At 36.4% G+C, this 22,060-nt stretch overlaps 1 protein-coding gene across 1 annotated transcript in view; it reads right to left on the bottom strand.

Annotated features, from left to right (window-relative positions):
- Window positions 1-737: 737 nt before the first annotated feature.
- LOC138697649 (tumor necrosis factor receptor superfamily member 14-like) overlaps window positions 738-22,060 on the bottom strand; it is a 113,231-nt gene continuing 91,908 nt past the window's right edge. The window contains exon 2 of the mRNA XM_069823079.1: window positions 738-1,467. Coding sequence (XP_069679180.1) covers window positions 1,102-1,467 — 366 coding nt within the window. The 3' untranslated portion in view covers window positions 738-1,101. The remainder of the gene's footprint in view (window positions 1,468-22,060) is intronic.

Genomic DNA, 22,060 nt, shown 5'->3' with positions numbered 1-22,060 from the left:
GAAACTGCGGTCAGCACCATCTGGCGGCGGGGGGCTGAAATAAGATGATCAGCACCCAACGTCGTAGGTGATGGACATTAGAACTACGTTTTGGGTACATTACCCAGAGTTCTCTATTTATCCGTTCGAGATATTGCTCGAAGAGGCAAGATGGCAGACAGAAACTTGCTAATAAGTGAAAATAAGTGATTACGTGTGTATAAGCAGTGTATGTTAAACAGTGATGTTTATGGACGTTGTAAAAATAGTGTTGTTGAATGTATTGTAAAGTAATACTAATGAAATAAATTGAACTATCTAAGTAGTTCTTGCAGACTTTTCCATTGCGCTGTACAATAAATACCCAAAGAATACAATCCCAATTATCTAACCTTTTGCTTTATTTTTTGTCTGTGGTTATATTTTAATTGGGTAGTGTAAAATAGATCGTCTCTTTTATCTTCCTGTTGGCTCCGGTAAGAATTTTCAATAGAAGATGCTGTGAGGAATAAAAATGTAAATGTTTTATTTTAAATTGGTTTACTTTTGAATATCGATGAGGTTGGGAGGGAATACTTTCTGCACAGTTTAACATTTTCGTCACCAGGTGCGCTGCTAAATGCATGGAGTAATTACTCTTTTCGCTACTTGGTGAGCTGCTAGATGTAATAACGCCCCTCCCCCCAATAGGTGGCAGCAAGATCAATTTATACAACAGCGCCTCTAGTATGTGTTACGGGAAACTCAGTAAGTTTCGCATCCTATTATATATTCATCCATATCTAGTGTTTGAAACGAGAAAGTCAATAACTTTCGCATCCTGTTATATTCATCCATGTCTTTACAATGAATAAGTTTTCTTCCGTTTGAGTTACATAGAATTGTAACCTGATTTTGTGTGGATTCCGCATAATGAATTTACAACTCTGTCGCCTACTACAGTAGTTAGACCTACAGTTCATTTTCTTATTTACACAGCGCAGCACTCTCGCTTAAGTCACATCCTTATCTATCTCGCTTCTTATATTTATTTTTTGAAGCGGAAATATAAAATAATGAACACTTTAGAACCAGGCAAGTCTCATCTTTCTTTGGAAAGTTTGAGGAACACAGTGTGGAGAGCTACAGACGGTTAGCTGCTTGCGTCCACCTCACTTTGCCACGGATAAAGTCATCCTCGGTGACGTTCTGCCGGCACTTGAACAGGAAGTCGCTGTTGGGGACGACTCCGCTGCGGTTGCAGTCGTCGCAGACGGTGTCGCCGGCGGGGTGGCAGGGGTGCGCCTCGAACAGCCCGGGCCCACAGCGCGAGCAGACCCAGCAGGGCGTGTGGTACGAGTGGTGCGGCGAGTACGACCCCGGCTCGCAGGGGGTGCACGCGGTGTCCGTGAGCTCCGTGCACTTCCGGTACACCCCCCAGCCTGGAGGACACTTGGAGCAGCGCAGCTTTCTGTGACTGTGCCGCAGACGCGGTCGGCTCCACACCTCCTGTTGGCAAAGACGAACATTTACATCATTAATAAAAATACAATTGAAATAACGAAAGATTAAACGGTGCTTGTGCCGCAGGTGAAGTGGACTCCTGACCATATATACTGTATTTCAGATTGACCATTTCCATGTTATGAGATGGTAACATGTTAAAGAGAACAACCACTAGAATCTCCAATATCGAAAATGAATTTTCTGGTAACGACTGCTAGGTGGAAGTACTGCTGCAAGCTGTTATTCCATGCAATTCCATCTGGGTTATAACGTGACTTCTTTTGTAGTCGCTAGATGATAGTATAGTGAAATTAATAAAAGTTATACATCTTGATTACACAACTTATAACACTGTGTCACTTCGGAATATGTATGGTAAGACTTTCTTGTGTTAAATTCTAACACACCTTGTTTACATGTTTCGACCTATTTATGGGTCATCCTCAGAACTGGTCGTTGTTGGTCTTGGCGCCTCTTCTTTTGTTTCCTGTGAGGGTGTGTTCGTGTGGTATAATGTAGAATCAAAGAGTGTGTGTGTTCTGAAATTGAGTTGTGTGTTGAGAATTTCGTTGGGGTGTTTTTTTTGTGTGTCTGTATATTTCATATTGTTCTAGATGTGTTTAGTTTCTGGCTTTTTGGTTGGATGTGTAGTATTTCCATGTCTGTATTGATGTCTCTGTGGGTGTGGTTAGCATTTGTGATGTGTTCTGCATATGTGGAGGTGTTTTGTAATTTTGTTATGGCTGTGATGTGTTCTTTGCAACGTGTTTGAAATGATCTGCCTGTCTGTCCTATGTAGAAGTTGTTGCAGGTGTTACATTTGAGTTTGTATACGCCTGTGTGGTTGTATTTGTTTGTTTGTATTGTTTGTGTATTGAGATGTTTTTGTAGAGTGTTATTTGTTCTGTATGCGATGTTGTAATTTAATTTCTTGAATGAGGTTGCAATTTTGTGTATGTTTTTGGTTTCGTATGTTAGTGTGTTAAATTTTTTGTGATTGTGTAATAAAAGTTGTTGTCTTGGAAGTGCATTATCCTGTTCAATAAGTTATGTGATCAGGGGGTAGACTCTAGACTTTCAGTTGACTCGCATTAAAATTTGCATCGTAATAGAGTACTCTTGAAATAACTAAAAGTTAAATTGTCAATTTGAAGACATAAAGACACGAAGTAGAATGAAGAATGACAGGGAATTCATAGGGTCTCTGTAATTGAGTGAAAAGTTTTTCTCGGTTGGGTGTTATTGTGATGCAGTATTACCTATTTATAGTCCGGGTCAGCTTACTTCATACTCTAAGGGTGAAACCTTACCAATTGTCCCCCATTACTACATATGCTAGTGGATTGTGGTGATTTTTCTAGTTCGCAGGTTGAATTTTCTTTTGCCAACTTCTTTTCGAATTTCGATACTGACGAATGCTACAAATGGTAGTGATTTTGTAACTGGTATGTTGGCAGCTGAGACAAATATAGACAATATTTATCGGTACTGGCGGCCGGGTAGCTCAGTTGGTAGAGCAACTGGCTACGGACTGGAAGGTCCGGGGTTCGATCCCAGGTGGTGACAGGATTTTTTCTCGTTGCCAAACTTTCAGAACGGCCCCGAGGTTCACTCAGCCTCCTATAAAATTGAGTACCGGGTCTTTCCCGGGGGTAAAAAGGCGGTCAGAGCGTGGTGCCGACCACACCACCTCATTCTAGTGCCGAGGTCATGGAAAGCATGGGGATCTACGTCCATGCCCCCCAAGTGCCTTCATGGCATGTTACGGGGATACCTTTACCTTTACCGGAGTTCCATGAAATTGAAATTGTACTAGATTTCTGAGCCTGTTACTGGAAACTAGTGAAATTTGAACATACTAATATTTAATTAATATCAGTATTAATATTAATACATAATAGTTATTTTATGTGTTGCGTTGTGGTTATAATTCAAGAATATAGTCAGGTAAGTTTTCGGAGTTAGTACTAATAATTTCATGTCATCAAACATAATACATTTTTAGGTTAGGTCTGGTGAGTCAATTGTTTAGTAAAACCAATGAATTTCATATTTCCAGACAAAATACTTGACATGTTCATCCCTTTTTCGTATAGTTTGCCTACGAAAATATGTTACAAATTATTGAATTATTTAGAATAACCTTCCAACATAAAGTACTGTAAGTGAATAAGTCATTTGGTACGAAGGATCATGTGATATCTGGCAGTTGGCAACACTGACAAGACGGCAATATTTGCTGTTTAGGAACTGTTCTTATGTGACCCTCACTATAGATGATATCCCCTGGTTTTGGGTAAAATTTTGTTTGTTTTCGATTTTACACGAATAAGTACCGGTACGGTGATTCGCAAACAAACGTCTCACTCAAAAGTGGGTAGTTCCTTCAAAAAGTTTGGGAACAACTCGTTTATCCTAATTCCACTGCCCTAATACCTGTACAGTCCTTACAATCATAGAGAGTTTCTCAAATCCCCTGCCACTGTTTAATTCTCTTTCTGTTTCGTTTTTCTTCCTATGTTTTCCCTCTGTACGTCTTTCGGCTTTATGTCTCTTTTACCGTTCCTTCTTTTGTCTTATTTCTTCTCTCTTCCTCTGTTCTTGCTTTCCTTCCTCTTTGCCTTTCTTTTGTTTCATTCTTGCTTCCTTTCTTTCCTTAGTCAGTCAAGAGAGGGGTACGCCCACTTTTTTCTGGGAACTTCTTTATTTTCCATTTCTAAATGAAAGACTCCCCAGTAAATTGATTGGTTGTGGAGTTGACGAGAAGACTGTTGACCCTGCAGACCGCTCGCCGGCAGAGACTCAGCGGAGCAGAATTCCGAGCCGCGACAGACGCACCCGGTGCCACGCAGAGGCGTGAAGAAGCGCCAGCCCGGCCTCGACCTCCGAGTAGAGGTGCGAGACAAGTTCAAAATTCAGTCTCGATCAACTATAGTCGCGACGCTGTTATTCTCGGCGTGACTCCTCCTCTTTTCTTACGTCTTAGGAAGTGAAGGCTCTATAAAGTCTAGGTAGGTAGTATCCTTCGCCATTTTTGTTCTTTCGTTGCCGAGCTACGAGGAATCTATTTGCCACACCGTTAAACATAATCATGTCATAGCTCCTATGATAATAAATCAAACGCACTGTAATTCAGCAAATAATTGAGCGGCAAATAACGTCTTCTTGAGGTTTCTGCGAACGCCAACGAAAGAGCCAAAATGGCGGGCGATTATATTAAGTATTTATCGAACCTTAGGAAATTAATAACGTCTTCACCAGCGAATCACAAGACGCACACGTTTAAATGTAGCCGACCTGCAACGCGATTGGCTGCCGGAAATTAGAGCGACGGGACTATAATTTATTGTACGTTCACTAGGAGAAAAATCAAAGCGTGAGGGCTGAAAGCAGAAGGCCACACAAGTTACTGCTTTTTCCTTCGTCCCGCGCAGAGGTAAACACCACATAGTTGCCAGTTCTGTAGCAACTTGGAGTGCACGTAGTTTGTATTATCTGTTTAGTTTTCTTGATGCACATTAAAATTAGTGAAATAGTGGCGACCATGGAAGTCTGTTGAAGAGAGTAATGTTTGAATATGGGTGAATAGTGTTTAAGTATGAGGAGAAGGGTCATGATGAGTTTATTTAATTAGTGGGAAAGAGTAGGACGTACTGTAAAGATAGGAAGAGTAGAGGAGCTAAGAAGTAATATTAGACTAGATAGTATCAGTAGGAGAAAGAAGTAATATAGATAGATGTAAAGTAAATAATAGAGTGTAGGCTTAGTTAAGACTATAGTACAGTAAAATGATTGTAGTGTAATTGTAAATAAGTAGGGTCTGTGAGAATGCAGAGTAGTAAAAGAAATTCGTATGTTTTTATTATGAACTAGCAGTACCCGTGCTCTCCGCTGCACCCGTTAGAAATAAATATAAAGTAATTACTGTACTTATTAAAATAGGACATTTGATCCAGGGAACATTCTTGTTTGATAGAAGTATAAATCGTTTATTACGCTACTTAATTTAATTTAAATTGCATTAAAAAATTAAAATGAGATCATTTTGATCTAGAGATCACTCATTTGGTCATAAAAATTATTTTAGGAAGTATAGGGAAACGAATGCCTATCAAGTTTTCTCTGTATAAGAAGCTATTTTAATCTTACCTGTCCTCGATTCACTCAGAAGTTACTGTAATAACATTATAGCATTATGTCCATCTAGAGAAACTACACTTTCCAATGGTGAAATAATAATTATTTATACAAATCGGTTAATTTAGCTTCCGATATTACTTCATGCAAACACAGAAACATTCTCTTTAGACTATGATTCATAGCTTTCGATTGTTGTTGTCCAAGGCCCCTTATAGACGAAGTCATTTGTTTTTTATTTCATTACACCGCCTTAGATGGCGTTGTTATTGTAATTTTGAAACTCATTTATCTCATTAAATATCAGTTCTATCAAAATTTTGCATAGAATAAAACTTATCGGAAATCATGTTTAAAGAAACTTTTCCCATGTAATATTTTTCATGAACATTAATAATAAGGGAGATATTTCGATTTTTTAAATTCAAGCCCCCTTATAACCCCCTTTAAAATAAAATATTTTGAATGCCATATAGCCTAAATTCTAAGTTACAACGAACTTAATTTATATTCCAATTTTCATATAAATCGGTTCAGCCATTATCGCGTGAAAAGGTAACAAACATCCAGACAGACAGACATACAAACAAAAATGTCAAAAAGCGATTTTCGGTTTCAGAGCGGTTATTATATATGTTAGGACCAATTATTTTCGGAAAATCGAAAATTACCAGAAAAATTTCGGCTACAGATTTGTTATTAGTATAGATAGGAAATAGTAGGAGGTAGGATTAGAAGGAAAGAAGGAATAGTTAATAAACGCAGAAATATAGTAAGTGTGGTGAACGAACATGAAATACATAGTGGATGAACAATGGAGTGATGAATAGGTGTCGGTCATTAACATCGGGTAGTGTGTAAGTTGTAAATAGTGTATGAACAGGACTGCTGGCCCGAATACTAAAATGTGAAGGGCCATCAGGACTAGAGTTTATGGCGAAGTGTATCAACATCGGTTAAAAACGCAGTAATCATAGATTACGAAACGACGGTTAAACAGTAACAGTGGTTAAAATGTAATTTCTGTGCACCATTCACAATTACCGATTACTTAAACATGGCTAGCTGACACCTCATTTAACCAGAGTAATGTCTATGATGGTACACTGTTTCTACAAAATTACTAAAGGAAAGCATCCATATCGCTGCAAAGATAATAGTCAACGTCTAAAAACGGCTGCGCTCACTCCGTTCTACATCGAAATGAACGTGTCCAACATTTTCGTTTTGCATTTGTTTGCCTTTGGGCGCTGTTATATTTGCGAGTTGCATTTCTTTGCTTTTCAGTGCTGTTAGGTTAAAATCGTACAAAATAGAAAATTGAATGCAAAAATGATTATATCCCAATGTGAGGTTGAAGTATCGATAGACTCAATTACTAGATTTAAATATAATATATATAAAAAGATGGAATATCTATAAAGGAAAAGGCTGCAGAAGATTAGTAGGAATGTGTATACGATCCAGGACCCCATTTACACGAGGGAACTGTTCATTATCCCAAGATCCATCCGTAACCTCTCTTTGTTCAGCCAGTGACATGGAGAAAGAGATATTCGAGTATTCTCCCTTTTAGTACAGAAAGTAACAGTTACATAGAATCGTAATATAAGCAACCGATCCATAGGAGAAATATGACTTTTTGTGTTATTTCAAGTGATCCATTTGTACATTTTGATAAACGAAATACCTCCTGAAATTTTCTGTCACCTAATTCCTCGTAAGAATTTTCTCTTTCCACTAAAGAAACTTCACGTTCATGCTCTATCCAAGAAATTCAGGTAGGCTACTGTGCGATAATAATTGTCTTCGAAATAAACATCTGTGGCTCTGGCCACCATTTTGCTTTACTTGCTCTACTAATCACTGGTTATCTCTTTTAACCGCTCGAATATGGCCGGTTAGAGATTACTGTGGTTAACCTCCTATTTAAGTCGTAACCGAGGTCGATCCACTGTAAAAATGCTTAACCAGCGGTTAGGTGATAATTTTAACCGGTGATTACACTAACCGACGTTGATGCACGTGGGCATTAGAGTGAGAATAAACCATACCATACCATATTGTAATGTTCGTACTTCTCCTGTTGGAAGAGATCATTCATTAGAGAGACAAGCTGCAGATATTATAAAAAATGTATACTGTACCTATATTTCAATGAAGGAGAAGGCAAATGTGATTCACCAGTTCCTAAAACTCTTCGCGCTACAAGTGTTTTAAGATAATTACTGAAGAAAATAATTTCTATCAATGTAACCGAGCATAACACTTCTAAAAAGAAAATTCAGATTGCGTTACAAACAGTTACGAATTCAAGAAACTTGATGATTTCGTATGTGATAAAATACAACGCACCATTTATGAATGTTACAACAACCACTTATCCCTTACATTGGACATCATTTTAAGTGCAGTGCAAGAAAAGACAAGGCACAGATTAGGAATTACTGTCTTGGTAAAATAAGTATACGACTCAATTGTTATAGGTTATACTAATCTGAAATTTGTGAAATTCACAAATTTATAATGTTAACTCTGTATAGGAGAATAATGACTGGTTTTTCCAAGTATTGTTAGAAAATTTAACGACTGTTAAACTCTAAACAGTTTGATTTACGCATATCATATATTATTTCAATGTACCATACTCTCCTGATCTCTCACCACCTGATTACTTTCTGTTTCCCCGTCTGAAAAGTCATCTGAAAGGACGGAGATTCAATGCTGAAGAGGTTATCGCAAACGCGACGAGAGCACTAAGACGGGTTTCACAAAATGGCTTCCAGGCTTGCAGGAAATCTACACGCGTTGGCAAAAGTGTGTTGTTGCGGAAGGCAACTATTTTGAAGGGAATGCTGTAGAATAGTGTTTAAGGTACGTTGTTTCTATGATACTAGCAAATTCCGGGAACTTTTTGAACCTAGTATGTATATTATTTCAATGTACCGAAGTACATATGATATTTCCATCACTTCGTGATTTAAGACGGCGGTTATTCCGTCGGATCCCGGCCAACTAGTCACTCATGAGTTCACCTCAGCACATGTGTGGACTTCGGTCCTATGTTCACAGACATCTATGACGTAGTGCAGAGGGCGGCCACTAGAGGGAACCCAAGAGTTGGAACTCAATCAGAGACAATTCTGTCCGACGCTGGGGTTGTATCCGGTGTGGCTTAGTGGATAAAGCATCAGCACGTAGAGCTGAAAACCCGGGTTCAAATCCCGGCGCCGGAGAGAATTTTTCTCCGTTCCATTACTCTTTCATCTAAACAGTTTGTTAATTAATAAAATTGTATGTTTTCACCACCAGTTTGGTTTAACAGATTGTTAACAGTTTGTTAATTTTAAATGTAGGATTTCCGCCAGTTAACTCATCTAACAGTTAGTTAAATATGGCCGATGTCTCCACAGCTGTTCGAACAGAAGTTGCGAAATGAATATTTTGTGTCTCTCTGTAGGGAATGTTTAGCATATGACTGGTAATATAACATTTAAAAAATACTTTGGACTGTTTAAATATATCAGTGTTATTTTATTTCTTTCGTATTTCGTATCCATAATAGCAATGAGGAAATATAACCTTACTTTGTAATTATTATTCAGCACGTCACCTACAACTTTCATTTGTCAACTGTTTATGGAGCGTGGCCTACTATAACAGGTTGTCATTTTATGCAAGTTTCATGACTCACTCTATAATATATAATTTAAAGATTAATTTTAGCCAATCAAAAATTGTCTTACATGTGTAGAATCATTACCATTACCATTAAAATAGTGCTAACAGACGTTACAGTTAAGTGTTGGTTATCTTAAACAAAATTATGTTGAACAAATGGAAAATACATTAACAAAGCGTTAAAAATAAACAGACTGTTAATTTAACATTAGTTAAGCAAAATTAAACATTACTTGGACAAACTGGCCATGACACTATTATTATATGACTCAAATAAAAATTTACTTTTTTCACATTTATAAAATGAGTCTGAAATACCCAACCCGTGTAGTTTCGTAACTTTTCTTGACCAGTTCACTGGCGGGTTAATAATAATAATAATAATAATAATAATAATAATAATAATAATAATAATAATAATAATAATAATAATAATAAACTAACAACAATGACAAATGTTATTATTGAAAATAAACATGGATCGTAAGTGGGGCGTACTCTAGTAGATGTTGCAACGCTGCTTCCTTAGTCGCTTGTCGAGTTGTGTAACAACAACCACCGCTTCGGTAGCTTACTTATTGCACCCCTTTCCCCTCGTTTTTCTCCGAGCGAACGTACAATATGTAGTGTAACAGGAGTATGGACTGGAGATCTCGGAAGCCAATGCACGTGATCACCCATCGGGTAATGTGAGATTTAGGTGATGTTTAACCCGTCGGCTCCATTTACAGGAGCTCCGTCATTCTGGAAGAACATGCCCATCCTTGTAGCCAAGGGAACCTCTGTTGGGTTTGCAGTGAGACACCTGCCCTTCGGCAGAACACTATGAATGAATGAATGAATGAATGAATGAATGAATGAATGAATGAATGCTCTCTTAAATTTACTGAGCATATTGGGAATTAAATCAATGGCTTTCCCAAAACACGCTATGAAATGTTTCATATAAAACAATTTTATCTCGAAAAGGAAGAAAAAAGTAACAAAATTGTATTAAACTTTTTTGTTTGAAATATCTCAAAGAATAGCCCTCTGAAATTAATGACATTACTTACGGTTCACTCTGTGTATTCAAGTTTACCCTTCAGTAATAAAAAACAACTTTTGTGCGAGATCGTGCGTATTTGCTTGGTTTCCGCACAAAACCAATCCGCGGAAAGTCTAAAATACCACATTCAGTATTCCCAACCTAACACACATAACAATTTCCCTCTTCTTACCGCTTAAGTGACATACTGATTTTACTGCTTTAGGCTTTTAACATATTATTTTTAGAGACGTTCAATATAGTAATAATTATAAATTGGAAACTTACCACTGCAATTTCACCTAAATTGCAATGTTAATTATTGTTTTTAAATATTTGCAAAAATTAAGTAAACTCTACAACTCCACTAAAGTTACTGCATTCGTGATGCAAGTAACATTAAGGAAGCCGTGAAAAAATCAACAAACTTGCCGGTGTTATTACTGCAATATGTTATATAAATAATATTGTTAAAATATTAAAATGAAAAATAAATCATTACATAACCTTACCGTTTGTTTTAAGTTCGCATTTATAGACTGGGGAAAAAAAGACAGACGTATATCACGGCCTACTGGAGTATAGTAAACACAGAAAACATTTTAAAGCAACAATGTTGAAGATAGATATTTTTGTTTTGCAAATTTGCCGTCATTGAACAGAAACCAAGATGGAGATTTCATTGCAACTAATTAGAAATTCGTCTTTCAGGTATGTAATAAACGATCTTCGCACAAAATAATGTACGATACACGAGCGGTATGTTTTCTTTCAATTCTCGGAAATTAAAAAAGCTCAACTACGTTTCGCTTTTTCAAACTTTTCCTCGAACATGAAAACTTCAACGTACCGCTCTTGTAACGCATATTACTATTAGGGTTGGATTTCAACGTGACTTCAACCTTGTCTGTTGGCATAATGCTCTTAAAATCTTTTTACATGCGGCCACTATGTGACTCTTTACAGAAGCACACTGCTACTAATACATTGTTTTAAATTGATAGATTCACACATAAGCACAGCCGAGTCACCATGGTGATAATGATTAATCTTTTCCACCAGATGCCAAGGATTACAAGCTTCAGTTGACAAAGCATTGCTGCTGTCTACACAGAGTGGTCAGTGAAGTTAATGAGCGAGCTAATCGGTGTCGCGTTTGAGCAATTTCACAGAGCCATGCAGAAGAGTTAAGGGGTTAGATGCAGGTTACAGCAGTAAAATTTTGGAAATATTCAACATTTTTTCCCTCCATTACTCTATCTTGTACAATAATGTGTAAAACACTGTCCTTCTGCTACGTGAAAAAAATATTTTTACGATTTAAAAAATAATTATTTACATTTTTTTTTTCAAAATTCAATTCACTCTGCAGTGATGAAGCTTTTCCCTTATAACTCAAAAACTATCCATCATTCTGTGATGAAATTTCTTGTGTGTATTTGTGCATGTCCTATCTACAATATGATGCAAGATCATTTCTCTACCTTTGATAGATTGTCTGATAAAAAATAAATTCATTTTAAAATAGTCAAACATAAGTATTTTATTCTAACACAAAATAAAAAAAGATATTTATTAAGGAATGTAGTTGAAAGAGCATGATATTGTAAACATGAGTTTCAGCAATAAAATGAAAGAGAGAAAACATGAAAAAGTTAACAAGTTTATGAGTTATGAGGGAAACGCTTCATCGCTGCACAGTGAACTACCACCATTATGAATTTTGAAAAAGAAAAAAAAATATATATAATTTTTTAAGGGTAAATTTTTTTTTCATATAGCAGAAGAACAGTGTTTTACACATACCAGTTTTCATTATTGCACAAGATACAGTTATGGAGGAAAAAATGTTAAATATTTCCAAAAATTTTACTGTTGTAAGCTGTACCTAGCCCCATAAGTAGATGTTTGTGAAAGGGCACTTCTCTTGTACGTGGTCTTCAATAGACGTCTTTGTCGGTCTCTGTATGACTTCTTGCCAACGCGTGTGTGCGTATTTTTTTTAAGTATACTTATTTTTTATGTCCGAAGCATGAAGTTAGTTTAAAATAGGGCAGGTAAATGAATACTGGTACATTTATAGTGTGGACAGAGAAATGTAATGCAGAAATGTCTTCGAATTTCAGCAGATAAGTGAAGATTGTTTAATTCTGAAGCGTTGAGAAGCACGCGACACTTACGTGTTTGGGAAGATTGTATTCAACTGAAAGGCTATTTGTGAGCGAAGTATAGAACTTGACATATGAGGTACTCAGAAGCAAATTAAGAAGAATAAACATCTCCGCATCTCGTGACAAGGAATCAAAACTCCTGCTTAATTTGACGATAAAAACTGATCATTAAGTGAATTTACAGTCAAATAAATAAAGAATTTTCAACATTTGCTATAGAGGTTAGTAATCTCCCAAAGATACTCTACATTTGAGCAGTGGCGCTGCTCCCTACGTGCTAACGTGCTGTAGCAAGCCATAAAATTATCGTCGAAATAATATTCTTAAAAAAAAACGCACATAATACAAATTCTACTTATAATAGTTCACTATTTTCGATAATTTGGTGCTATAGACTCAATGGAATCCATCCTTACTCTACGTGCTAATTCCCAATGTAGCCCGGCTAGCAGTGTCTGCTCATGCGCAGAACAGCACTTCACCTCGCCACTCCTTGATATTTTGTCCTGCTTTTTCACACAACACCGTGCTCACTATTGTGCAGCCCGGTACGCTCTTCTTCACTTTGTTTTGGTGAAACTTTCTCTCTTCCCTTCTATATTCTTTGGTTCGTAGCAGTCGACGGAACAGTGCTGCCTAGACACCGCTAAAGATATAACTTTGAAGTTTTGAGTTTATTATCTACGTGTTACGGGGTCTATGTTGGCATACCTTTTCTCGCGAGTCCGTTAAAATAGGGATTATTTTCCACTTTCAAAACAGTGTGTGCAGGTTTATGGGATTCATTGTAGATATATCATGATGAACTCCATCGATTCATTACCCATAACTGCTTTCTCCAAGCAGCCATAGAAGATTAAATTAGAATTAAAAATCTAGGGCGACCAACACCAATATTGCACAGAAAGTAAAGGGTGCTAAAAACTATGTGTACACTAGGAAATGTAACAGAACAGTTTATAATAGTGACTGGGTATGTGGATGCGAAATACGAAATGCTCTGTTCTGTTTCCCTTGCCTCCTATTTAGTAGCGGTGGTTCGTGTCAAAGATCTTGGTCTCTGAATGAATATATAAAGAAACATTCACGCAGCAAGAAACATAAACTCGTTTGATCTTTGTACAATTGGCACCGCAAATACTGCAGCTCAGCTAATAGAGCTTATCAAGAATCAGCACAGAAACATAATGAGAAAGTCGAAAAAATCGATATATTTTATCGAAAATAATTGATTGCATTAAATTTTGTGGGAAATTTGAACTAGCGCTACGTGGCCACGATGAGACGGAAACGTCAGATAATCCCGGTGTGTTCATAGGTCTTACTAATCTGATAAGCAGCGTGGACAGTGTAGTGAGAGAATACATTGAAAATAGTAAAGTGTTTAAAGGCAATTCTAAGTCGATTCAAAATGTCGACGGATGGATTTCACCTTAAAAAATTAGGAGAGTCTAAAAATATTTTTAGCACGCTATTATTTTTATGTACGAGCCGCCACTGCATTTGAGGCGTAACAAATTGTGGCTAGCATCATTCGTTTTGAAAGAAAGAAAGAAAGAAAGAAAGAAAGAAAGAAAGAAAGAAAGAAAGAAAGAAAGAAAGAAAGAAAGAAAGAAAGAAAGAAAGAAAGAAATGTGTTAGAACGTTTGAAGAAAGGAAAATATGCAATATCCACTCTTAATCAAGTATTAAGGGATAATAAAATCAGAATTTAAACTAAACATAAAATTTATAAATCAATTGTGAGAAGTACAACTTTATATGGGGCAGAAACTTGACAATTGCAAAACGCATTCAAAAATAAAATTTTGGCCTTAGAAATGGATTATTGGAGACGATTAGCAGACATTTCAAGAAGAGATAAAATTTAGAAACGATATAATCAGAGAGAAAATGCTAGTTATGAATGATACTGTAGAGGATATTTTCACAAAACAACTAATATGGTATGGGCATATGGTGCGAATGAATACGGAAAGATTACCGAGGTTGGCATATGATTGGACCCCCATCAAGAAGAAGGAAAAGAGGAAGACCTATGACAACATGGAAAAAGGGCGTTCTGGAAGCTATGGAAAGAAGACAATTAGGAGAAGACCTATGGAGAGATAGAGGGCAGTGGTATCTTGCAGTGCGATACATTTATCAGTGACTGTAAATTAATATTTGGCTGTCAAAAGACATTGTAAACTGACATATATACATATTATGACATATATATATATATATATATATATATATATATATATATATATATGGTAGAGTAGCATAAATCGCACCGCTTCCTAAATGGCACCACTGCTAGTTTAAAACAAGTTACTGTAGTAGTGTGGCATCTAGTGGTATTGTTACAATCTCCATATGAACTTCCACCATGTCACTTGATTTTTGCCACTTCTTTGTGCTAGAGTATTTAATATAATCGCTCAGGTGGATGTATATTTAGATAACATTTTGTAACTAAATATTAAAGAACATTTAACTTAGTACGATTTTCGAACATGTGGTGATTATGGGCTAGAATGAAGGAAATAATAACTTATGACGTAGTTTCTTAATTCGCACCACTTTGTAGGTGCCTAATTCGCACCGGTGCAATATGAGCAACTGTAGCAATTCTAACCATACAAAAGAAGGCCTCAAAAATTTTAACTGAACTAGGAATGCATCAGGTTGGTGCAATATCAAGTGGTGAAAAGTGCGTTAATACAACAAGTGTGTGTTGTACAAGCGCACCAGGTATTTTGTGCCACCTGTGATAATTTTTAAACGTCAAACAGTGCATCCTTCATTATCAGCTGGTGCTCCTCCAGGATCGTTATTTGTTTGCTCTGAGTCAGGTTACATCAACAGTGAACTATTCGTCGAATAGCTCAAACATTTTATTTGCCACTCAAACCTGCCGTAGAAAAAAGTGCTGCTTCTGTATGTCCACCTATACGACCCATTCCAAAAATTTAGAAGCTAGATTATCTCGGGAAAATGATGTGCTCCTATTTCAGCTTCCTCGTCATAATACTCAGAGGCCCAGCATTTAGATGTTTCTATCTTCAAACCATTTCAGACAGCTAAATCATGAAGCAGTTCTTAGGTGACTTCGAGATAATCGTGGAGTAAAGGTGACGCAGTTTACAGTGTGAACTGCCTGGTGAAGCACATGGCAAATGTGTAACAAAAAACGCATTCAGGAAGTTTAAATGTTAGGTAATTTATGCTCTATTTTTTCAATTTCATTTGAAGATGCGTTACTCTCTCTCATTAATTTCAATAAACTGTTCAATATGTTCAATATTAAAAGCTTTCCTTCATCCTGTTCCCTGCAGTTAAAGAGGTGCGATTTAAGAAACCGCAGGTGCTATTTAGGAAACTAGTTGCCTAAATGGCACCATTGACAAGTGTTTCGAAAATGTCATTGTACTTCAAAAATATTAAACCAAATTCAAGTATTCTTTTTTACATGAAAGGTAAATGTTCTGGGAATGTATTTCTCTAAAGGAATGCAGAAAATAAAAATTGTATTGTTCAATAAAAATTATAAATGCTAAAGTGGTGCGATATACGCAACCTTATCCTATATATTATCGGAAGTTTCGGAACCACTTGTAGGTCCATTGTCAAGATTGTTTGTATAACGATTGAAAATTCAAAATTGTTTTCACAAAGCAGTTGGCATGAAATACTTGAAAACTACTACTCATGTGTAAGAAATAATCGTACTTTTCTTTCCATTGTGCGGAAAAATGAAGATTTATCAACACACAGAAACAATTTTTAACCTAATCGAGTGTCCGTCTTAGGACAATGCTTGTTATCGATAGAGAAATCTTGAAGACGGGACTTGTAATTTTTAATCAGTGTGTTGCACGCCACTGGCCGGGTCATAAACCCAGTGCGGTGCATCAGATAACGCCCGGACTGCCTCCTCTCGTTTTAAAATTTTAGAATAAGCATGCATGCACACCGAGTGCGCTCCACTGCGCCCGCCTTGAACAATAGATAGAGCTCAGAAAATGTAAACCAGAGGGATAATTAATGTTGTCCTTAAACTTGACTCCGAGTCATCCCGCTGACGCGTCTGGAGGTCAGGGCTGCGGTCCTCCTAGGCTCTTCTTCCTTTATACTCATGAGAATATAAGTACGAGACACGTAAACCATGCAACCATGCGAGTCTCTTAATTGTGTACAAACTAATCGAGTTGTCCTGTTCTCCACGCATGAAAACATTATCAACTGTCATGGTTATCTAGTATTTGGGTGAAATGAAGGTAATATTGCCAGTGAAATGAGTCCAGTCTTCAGCGCCGAAAGTTATCCAGCATTTCTCTTAATTGGTTGAGGGAAAACCCCGAATAAAATCTTATGACGAAGTGCATCAATCTCGGTTAAAAATGCAGTAATCATAGGTTACGAAACGACGGTTAAACAGTAGCCGTGGTTAAAATGTAATTTCTGTGCAGCATTCATAATCACCGATTACTTAAACATGATTAGCTGACACCTCATCTAACCAGAGTAAAGTCTATGATGGTACACTATTTCTACAAAATTACTAAAGGAAAGCATCCATATCTCTGCAAAGATAATAGTCAACGTATAAAAACGATTGTGCTTACTCCGTTCTATATCGAAACGAACGTGTCCTACATTTTCGTGTTGCATTTGTTTGTCTTTGAGCGCTGTTATGTTTGCGAGTTGCATTTCTTTGTTTTTCAGTGCTGTTAGGTTAAAATTGTACAAAATGGAAAAGTGAATGTAAAAATGATTACATCCCAATGTGAGGTTGAAGTATGGATAGACTTAATTACTACATCTAAATATAACTTATAATATAAAAAGATAGAATATCCATAAATGTAAAGGATGCAGAAGATTAGTAGGAATATATGTACGATCCAGGACTCCATTTACACCAGGGAACTGTGCTTTATCTTAAGATCCATCCATAACCTCTCTTTGTTCAGCCAGTGGCACAGAGAAAGAGATATTCGAGTGTTCCCTCTTAAAATACAAAAAAATAACAGTTACATAGAATCGTAATATAAGCAGCCGATCCATAGGAGAAATATGACTGTTTTTGTGTTATTTCAAGTGACCCATTTGTGGCAGCAGGAATGAAACTATATATTTTTATAAACGAAATCCCTCCTGAAATTTTCTGTCACCTAATTTCTCGTAAGAATTCTCTCTTTCCATTAAAGAAACTTCACGCTCACCATCATTTCTATCCAAGTAATTCAAGTACTGTACAATAATAATCGTCTTCGAAATAATCACCTGGCCGCCATTTTGTTTTACTTTCCCTACTAATCACTGGTTATCTCTTTTAACTGCTCGAATGTGTCCAGTTAGAGATTACCGTAGTTATCTCCTATTTAAGTCATAACCGAGGTCTAAGCACAGTAAAAATGCTTAACCAGGGGTTAGGCGGCAATTTTAACCCGTGGTTATACTAACAGATGTTGATGCACATGGGCATTAACCAAGTAACTTGTCCTAACCAGAATTTGAAGCCGAGCCCGCTAGTTTCACAGTCAGACATGCTAACCGTTCCTCCACAGCGGTGGACGCGCATGAATAAAGGAACTATACGTATCCAGCAGTGTTGCCAACCTGACTAGAGAAGATATCGGTCATTTCGGGATAAAATCTTTATGCATACGGAAAAAAATCGATGTCATGAAGAAAAGACAATTCTTTCTTATTTTACACATTTTTTAATAATAATAATAATAATAATAATAATAATAATAATAATAATAATGATAAATAAATAAATAAATAAAATAAAATGGAAGAGAAATTAGCGCTTTATGTGAATCGTGAATTGTGGAAACACCACATTTTTATTTTGAATAGATTTTTCAAGAGGCACAGAAAACTGATTATCTTCAAAAGCTTTTGGTATTTTGAAGTGACTGGTTTTTATTTAAGCATAATAATATGTTATAGTGTTTGACATACATGAACTTTAAATTTTTCTTTAGTATTTTCTGAAAAAAAAAAAAAAAAATATATATATATATATATATATATTTATTGAGGTTTCTGCAATTCACGACCAGTAACAATTTTTTTATGTCTTTAAAACAAATTTTAGGTCAGGAGGACGGAGGACAATTTTAATTATTTATCTTACAGAGTCGTGCGTTTGGTTACCTAAAGCCTCCGAACAACGCGCAACAATGTAGGTATGTACGGAGTATAACGCAGCAAACTCTCTTCAGGTCTGATGTTCAGTGAACCATGCCGAAACAAAACAAATCTAGACGGTTGGAAATGGGTGCTCCAATAGAAGAATCTGGTAACGAGCACTTCATTAGGAAAAAATAAAACGTATTTTATGAAAAAAAGGAGAAATTTTCTTTTGAAACATTTAAAATATTTATAGTCACTCGTTGTAATGTATAGGAATTCGCAAAGCAAGTAGTCAGTGTAAATAATTTTGTTTTTATTGTGATTTATTGCATTATTGTAATTTCCACCATTTATTTATGTACTTTTGGCTGCTGGAAAAAAAATTAAATTAAATTATGGTTTATTTAATGACGCTTGCAACTGCAGAGGTTATATCAGCGTCGCGACGCGTCGCAGGTGTGCCGGAAATTTATCCCGCAGGAGTTCTTTTACATGGCAGTAAATCTATTAACATGCCATCGACCTGGGCCTGGATCGAACCCGCAATCTCGAGCATAGAATGCCAGTGCTATACCAACTGCGCTACCGAGACCGACTGCTGGAAAAATTGTACGATTTCTTTGTAATATACGTCTTCTTCTTCTTCTTCTTCTTCTTCTTCTTCTTCAGTCCCTTCTGCTGCTAAGCGTCGGGTTCGCCATTTCATCCATTTTTCCCGGTCTCTACACATTCTCTTCATCTCTACCATTGTTTTTCCTTTCTGTTGGCCTATTCTTTCTATTGTATCCTCCCATTTAATCCTTGGTCTTCCTCTTCTCTTTCTTCCTTGCACTCTCATTTCCATCACCTGTTTAACCTTCCTTTCCTCTCCCATACGATATACATGCCCAAACCATTTCAACTGCCTTTGATTAATCACCTCTGTTAATGCTTTTCTCATTTTAACTTCTTCTCTTATCCTGTCATTCCTTATCCTATCTCTTCTGGTCTTTCGTACAGTTCTTCTAAGATATTTCATTTCCACTGCTGTAAATTTACTTCGATGTTTGTCTTAGAGTGGTAAGCTTTCGGTACTATATTGTATTATACTTACTTACTTACAAATGGCTTTTAAGGAACCCGAAGGTTCATTGCCGCCCTCACATAAGCCCGCCAGCGGTCCCTATCCTGTGCAAGATTAATCCAGTCTCTATCATCATACCCCACCTCCCTCAAATCTATTTTAATATTATCTTCCCATCTACGTCTCGGCCTCCCTAAAGGTCTCTTTCCCTCCGGTCTCCCAACTAACACTCTATATGCATTTCTGGATTCGCCCATACGTGCTACATGCTCTGCCCATCTCAAACGTCTGGATTTAATGTTCCTGATTATGTCAGGTGAAGAATACAATGCGTGCAGTTCTGTGTTGTGTAACTTTCTCCATTCTCCTGTAACTTCATCCCGCTTAGTCCCAAATATTTTCCTAAGCACCTTATTCTCAAACACCCTTAACCTATGTTCCTCTCTCAGAGTGAGAGTCCAAGTTTCACAACCATACAGAACAACCGGTAATATAACTGTTTTATAAATTCTAACTTTCAGATTTTTTGACAGCAGACTAGATGATAAAAGCTTCTCAACCGAATAATAACACGCATTTCCCATATTTATTCTGCGTTTAACTTCCTCCCGAGTGTCATTTATATTTGTTACTGTTGCTCCAAGATATTTGAATTTTTCCACCTTTTCGAAGGATAAATCTCCAATTTTTATATTTCTATTTCGTACAATATTCTGGTCACGAGACATAATCATATACTTTGTCTTTTCGGGATTTACTTCCAAACCGATCGCTTTACTTGCTTCAAGTAAAATTTCCGTGTTTTCCCTAATCGTTACTATATTGAATTATAGGTTTAATTATTGAATTATATATCTGTATTTTTGTCTTAGTGGTTATTTGTTTTTCCCAACTATTGTATTACTTATTTGATAGTATGCTGATGTTGCTTTATTTACCCTGTTCAGTACTTCTTGATCTACTCTGTAATATACGTACCATAATAAATAAAGATTCGCTGTTCTAATGTACGCGTGCAGTAGATAAATTGACTCTGATATTATAGGATTCAGTTAATATTGATTTGTTAGCGACCAAATCCAAGTTGGTCAAAATAGTTTAGTCATTTTTTTCTTCTTCCCACGAGAAATTTATGTTATGTAATAGCGTCACGAGTTAAAGGACGAAAGAAGAAGTGGGTGAAACGATACGATTGTGTTGCCTCAGGTCACGTTCTTGTAATTAGTTGCCGTGGATCTCTTCAGGCGAGTCAATTAACGTTCGGCTGGTTCTTCAGCGCCGCGCGACCGACACCTGCTGCTGCTGCTGCAGAGCCTCGGGAGCTGCAGGGTGCCAGCACACGGTTCATCACCACACCACTCAGATCGAGCCTTGCTTGCATGCAAGGGAATTTCTTTTAACGAAATAATTGTCTGAACACACCCCTTTTGTCATTCTTTTCTTGCAAGCATTGGAGGCTTTTGAAAATAACGTTTATTTTCATGCAACCTTTTATGACTTCAGCAAGGCTTTTGATTGTGTTGATCATAGTATTCTATTGACTAAATTAAGTTATTTGGGTATCATAGGAAGTGAGTTGATGATTTTTGAATCTTACTTATCAGATCGCAAACAAAGTGTTTCGTTTAATGGTAAAAAAAATCTGATGTTATGAATTATTATTATGGAATTCCTCAGGGCTCCGTATTGGGTCCGATATTGTTTTTGCTAGTCACTAATTACCTAGCATTATAATATAAATGTTGATACAGTACTGTACGCGGATGATACTACTTTTTTAATTAAACATAGTGATATTAACTGTTTGAAAAGCTTTGTTCAACATAATTTAATAGATGCTGAAGTTTGGTTTAATGCAAATGGATTTTTTTTAACTTAGCTAAAACTGAACATGTGATTTTTTACTCTGAAGAAGACCGATCATGAACAAAGTCATGATAGGTATATGTTAATACGTTAGGAATTATTGTTAATTTAAAGTTGACATGGGAAAGTCATATTGATCATATTTCTACTAAACTTTCAAGAACTTTGTTTCGCCTTAAGAGATTATAAACTATTGTACCTGAAAACTATATTCGTGATGCTTATTTTGCTTACTTTCAAAGTATTCCGATCTATGTAGTATTGCTATGGGGTCCTATTGCTTCAAAAAAGGGCCATAAGAATTATATCAAATGAAACTTTTAATGAATACTGTAAACCATTATTTGTGAAAAACAAAATCATGACTGTAATAAATTTATATATTCTAGAGTTAATTATTTTGAATGTTAAGGACAATTTTTGACCGTTAACATTAAGAAATGATATTCATTCCTATGACACACAACAAGGAAATTTTTTTAATATAATAGCTGGTAGAGTTGCTAAATCGCAAAA

This window comes from Periplaneta americana, chromosome 4, assembly GCF_040183065.1.
Source record: "Periplaneta americana isolate PAMFEO1 chromosome 4, P.americana_PAMFEO1_priV1, whole genome shotgun sequence".
Classification (NCBI taxonomy): domain Eukaryota; kingdom Metazoa; phylum Arthropoda; class Insecta; order Blattodea; family Blattidae; genus Periplaneta; species Periplaneta americana.
This window is presented reverse-complemented; position numbering and strand designations above follow the sequence as displayed.